Source organism: Stylophora pistillata, chromosome 14, assembly GCF_964205215.1.
Source record: "Stylophora pistillata chromosome 14, jaStyPist1.2, whole genome shotgun sequence".
Classification (NCBI taxonomy): Eukaryota; Metazoa; Cnidaria; class Anthozoa; order Scleractinia; family Pocilloporidae; genus Stylophora; species Stylophora pistillata.
In genome coordinates this window covers 6,264,879-6,269,878 of record NC_142532.1, presented here as the reverse complement: position 1 = coordinate 6,269,878, position 5,000 = coordinate 6,264,879, and the positions used below count along the sequence as shown (strand labels likewise).

The 5,000-nt window shown below is 40.9% G+C and overlaps 1 protein-coding gene across 3 annotated transcripts in view; it reads right to left on the bottom strand.

Annotated features, from left to right (window-relative positions):
• Nucleotides 1-1,163: 1,163 nt before the first annotated feature.
• LOC148716268 (uncharacterized) overlaps nucleotides 1,164-5,000 on the bottom strand; it is a 5,141-nt gene continuing 1,304 nt past the window's right edge. The window contains exons 1-4 of one of the 3 annotated variants that reach the window (XM_088744313.1): nucleotides 4,332-5,000; nucleotides 2,897-3,418; nucleotides 2,299-2,455; nucleotides 1,909-2,156 (exon numbers count right to left, since the gene is read on the bottom strand). The exon at nucleotides 4,332-5,000 is cut by the window's right edge and continues 1,304 nt beyond it. In XM_088744313.1, the coding sequence (XP_088600439.1) occupies nucleotides 3,037-3,399 (363 nt within the window). In that variant the 5' untranslated portion in view covers nucleotides 3,400-3,418; nucleotides 4,332-5,000 and the 3' untranslated portion in view covers nucleotides 1,909-2,156; nucleotides 2,299-2,455; nucleotides 2,897-3,036. Of the gene's footprint in view, nucleotides 2,261-2,298; nucleotides 2,456-2,896 lie in introns of all 3 variants that reach the window. The other 2 variants (XM_088744315.1, XM_088744314.1) reach the window with 2 other exon arrangements.

The window sequence follows — 5,000 nt, the reverse complement described above, 5'->3', positions numbered from 1 at the left end:
ACTCCTCTCTTCACTCCTCTAGGAAATTTTGACAACGACCGTTGCGTGAACGTCCTTTTAAGGCCTCTCCCCATTTCGCGCGTGACATCTTTCACCATATCTTTGATACCTGCCCCCACTTGTGTACCCCAACTCCCTATGAAAGGAGGTGGGCGTGCTGGCCATTGGTGAATAGAACCCCCTTTCTGGTCTCCGGGAACGTACACCTGAAACCTCCGTAAAGATCCACCCCTCATGATGTCACCAATTACTTTAAATCTTTTTTGTAAATCCAACTATTATATTTACTAGGGTATCCTTTCCACTTGACAAATCATTTATCTTTCGCCCATTTTAATACTTTCTCCACGCGAAAATACGTGGCTGCATCCACGTGTACTTTTTGTAAATCCCACGAATGGGAGCTGCTTTGTAAAGGTGTCTCTTCTAATTCTCGCACTTTGTAAGTAGTGACTTTCCCGGGAACGATTTTACGAATTTCAAATACTTCTTCTGTCCATCCCAGTAAATAACTCTTTTTAAAGGTACAAAATTTCTTATTCAGCCGCACTTTATCACCTACTTTAAATAGAGGTTTCTTGCCAGCCTTTAAATCTCTGTACAACGACTCCCACACTTGAGTTATATTCTTTTCAGACACTTTGACGGGAGCCGTGCATATGCTACGATGAAAGGTGTGGTTATATTGCAAGAGTAATTTGGGTAGGACATCGGTATATTTCAACGTATTGGCAGCTGTGAAATAGCGATATAGTTTCGTTTTTAAGGTACGAATGAATCGTGCGGCAATACTCGCTTTTGCATCTCCATGCGTGGAAAAATGGTGTATACCTTGTGTAGTGAACCAGGTTTGCATGGTCTTTTTATAAAATTCTTTTCCGGCATCCGTTTGTAACTTCTGGGGTTTCCTACCTTGTTTTATGAGTTTAGTAAACGCATCTGTCACCTCTATCCCTGTTTTCTTTTTAAGGGGTACTGCCCACGCATATTCAGAAAACGCATCGACCACGACCAAAATGTATCGAAACCCTTTATTTTCTTTGGCAATTGTCTGTACTTCTATCAAATCGGCTACCCATTGTTTGTCAATGTCAAAGACTACCACGGGTGCAAACTCTCCTTGGTGGCGACGCGGTTTGTGTAGGGTATAAGCTTAATTCTTTTCCAATTCTTTTTTGGCTTGAGATAGGGGTATCTTTTGCGCTTTTGCATACGGCTGAATACCTCCTAAACTCCCAATGTGTTCAGGTGATTCATATTCATTGCGTTCAGTTTTTGTCTTGGGCATTGCATTCCGTAATAGGCTTTGAGAAGTATTAGCGTCATCCACACTTTGACGCAGTAGTAAGTCATCCAACACTTGCCAAGGTACTGCGAGTACAGTTCACGATAGGCTCTATATGTATATTTCCCCCGATACCATCTCATGAATAACATCAAGTGAAACACTCTTTGCGAAAGGGAGAAGACAGAAGGTCTCACTACGTATTTGAACAAGGTAAGTTCGCATCCAGCAGGAATCCAATCATACAGTACACGACTGTGTTCAGACGAGTAGACAATATTCTCTATTCTCCGACAAAAGAAGGAGAGTACAGAGTAATGAACGTAAAGTAGTTTCGACCACAGAGACATGGTAAACACTGATGCGATTTATCGCCGTCTTTTCTTATAATGTTTCACATTATCAGTGATCCCTTTCAAAGCTTGTTTTCCTAATAGCATTCCTAGGCTGCCAAATCCAGGGGCAGGACCAGATAACAACATACCGGCTGTATAAGCTATCTTATCGGTGAGTGAAGGACCTTTTCTAAGCCATTGATTGACTTTTCTAATAGAAGCACCCCCTCATTGTTTTTTCTTAGCTTTCCTTATTCTTCTGCGTTTCCCCATGATTGGAATATAAATGACAGACACCACTTTACATCACACATTTTATTGTTTTTTGTCGCTACTTATCCATAGCATACTCGTACAATTCTAGATCACGTTTAATACAATGTAATTCGTCTTCGGTGACATTTAATCTCAACGATACTTTCTTAAACTTGTCAAATCCAATCAACTGTGCTATTTCAAAGATGTCTTCTCTAGTAAGTTCTTCCAGCTTAGTCGCGTTTCCCATGGCTAAGCTATTTGAAGTCCTTCTTGAAAATCTAAGAAATAAATTGATCCTCTATTACTTCTAAGCCGTATAAAACACCGTGTAATAATTTTAATAAAAGTACAATGGGAATCCTCCAGTTAGTATTCTTCTCCTCTAAAACAAAAAAAAAACATTACAATGTTGATACACACCTGAACTTTTGCGCTAACATGGAGGACATCCATGCTGCATGATGAAAACGGACATTTCAAATCTTTTCGCGACACAATCTATAGCGTAAATGTTCCCCTACTTGTACTCTTATGGTGATCAAATCTCTGACTTCAGGGGTGTCCTGAGTCTCAGAGTCTAAAGAAAGAAATGAAATTAACGCGTGAGAATAGCCATGTTTCTTTCTTTGGGAAGGAATCGCCACCACTGAAATAATTTGCAATAATTCCTTCGACATCACAGATACAATTGATTGTAATTGTAGTCTGACTTGGACATGCCCAATGTAGGAGTCTCGCCACACTCGCACTTCATCAATGCAATCCTGTCAAGGGTAAACCACTCATGACCCTGTTTGCAACATCAATTGTAGTAGGTACTGTATTCCTTCAAACTGGTAAACACTGGGCAATTGTCAACGGAACAGGTGAGAAAGACATCTTGTACCCATTCTTTCTGCGAATGCACTTCATTCATGGCATCGTTATGAATGGGGCAAGGGTAGCAGACTCCTACACTGACCAGCCAGTAAATCCTCCAGAGTATCGTATTAACAATTACCTGCTTCAGGTATCTCACCTTCTTCCAAGACATTCACTTCCACTGGTGGTGGTGGTGGTGGTGGGACTGAATGTTGAATGGGAGGTGGTTGAATGGGTTGTGGCTGTGTTACATCGGGTTTAATAGAATCCACCAAATTAGCTAGCAGTCTACTCATGTCATCTCAGGAATTGGGATTTCTGAGGGACACAACTCCTCTTACTTCTCAGAATATCTTGGGCGTAGTACGCATCTACACTTTTCCTCCAATTTTCTTTCCACTCCTCTTCCTCTTCCGCTGTCCTTGATGGAGGAATTGGGATTTTTGGCAAGGAAAGGTTTTTGATATTTTTCTTCTTGGACAAGTTTTTCTTGGGTTCCTTGGCTACTTCAGGCACACCATTGATCATGACCTTTCCATCAGGGTGCTTTTCTGCCCATTCTTTCTTAAAGTGCAAAGGTCCTCCCTTGTCGTAGGGGTTATGTCTCTTGCCTTTGACTCCTTTGGTAGGTTTCTTCATTGGTGTCTCCATCCTGCACATCTGAACTGCTGCTCCTAAACTGTGAAAAGTAGTGAAACCCTTCTAGCTTTATACACTCGAGAACAAGGCCCTATAGTTTGATTGACATCCTTTGATTTACAAGTGACGCGACGCTAGAAAGAGACGCAATGCTCACTTTGATTGACAGCCCTTGTTTTACAAGAGACGCGACGCTATCTAAAAGAGACGCGACGCTAACTTTGATTGACAACCCTTGTTTTACAAGAGATGCTAAAAAGAGACACGACGCTAACTTTGATTGACAGCCATTGTTTTTTTAGGATGCAACGCTATCTATTGTTTCCACTTTCCTATATATAAACCAGTACTGACATGACATATGTATCATTGACCATGAACCCTACTTTCAAAACAAACCCTAAATTCGGTACGATAGCCATGGATGTGCTTTTGGATACGATGGAATTTCACTCTGACGACGATTGCTTGAGAAGAGTGATCCAAGAGGCAGAAAAATACTTAATTGACTTTGCACCCAGCGAAACTGATTACTATAGAAGAACCTGGGAATTACGCTGTCAAGTCATGCAAGCATTCTTGGAATTTTGTACAATACCATCACGAAGGTGCCATTTCCTCTTGTAAGAAACGTCTCCTATTCACGGAAGATGACACTGCGCATATCAAAAAGTGATTGACAGCTAACTTCTATAAAACACTACTGAATCCTTCACTTTTTTACCATTTGATACTGTACGCGAGACAGAATGATGCCTTCCTCCATTCATACTCGTCATTGGACTGCGGCTAATGAAATTGTTTGTATGCTTTACGATATGAGAGCAGAGGCTACTACAGGGGATTTAGACTATAACTTAAACACCATGAAAGACTTGGCACCGATACAAGAAGCACCTACACCAGAAATAAAACAAGCACAAACTGAAGTGTTTGATGCGTTCACAAATTACCTTTTAGTACTTAAAGATTCAGCCAAACCGATGGGAGTGACGAAAGACTTGGAAGACTATCCATCCAAGGCCTGTGTGATACTTGACGAAGTCCTGTCTTGTGTAGACGTACGAGCCAAGATGGATAATTTGGAAAAAATCAAATCTCGCATCCATCATTCCATGCTGTATGATTCTTACAGAAGCAGTGATGATCACAAAAACTTTAACAAAGTCTACAACAGCGTGATGACAGCTTTCCTGGACTTTGTACGTTACTGTGAAGATAAACCTCCCAGAGATTCCTTTGGCTACAGCACTGAGTATAATACTTCTGATGACTAGCAAGATTGACACCTGTCAACTCCACATTAAAAGACTTTACTCACAGAACCACCTATCATTTCAGCACAGACAGCAACATGTTTGAACATTTGGACAATAATCCTAGATGGTGTGGAGTTGCGTTAGACGATTTATTACCCATCGTAGAGAAAAATGCCGACTATGATGATTACTGTCAAATGCAGAGGCATACAAAGCAGTACATACAAGCTTCCGACCCTACACAAGTCAAAGACGATGATGATCAACTGTGTAAACTGTACACAGATGTCATGAAAGCTTTCCTCGCTTACACGCAACATGGTGAACAACTCTACAGAAAAAAGTTGGTAGATGAACAAACCA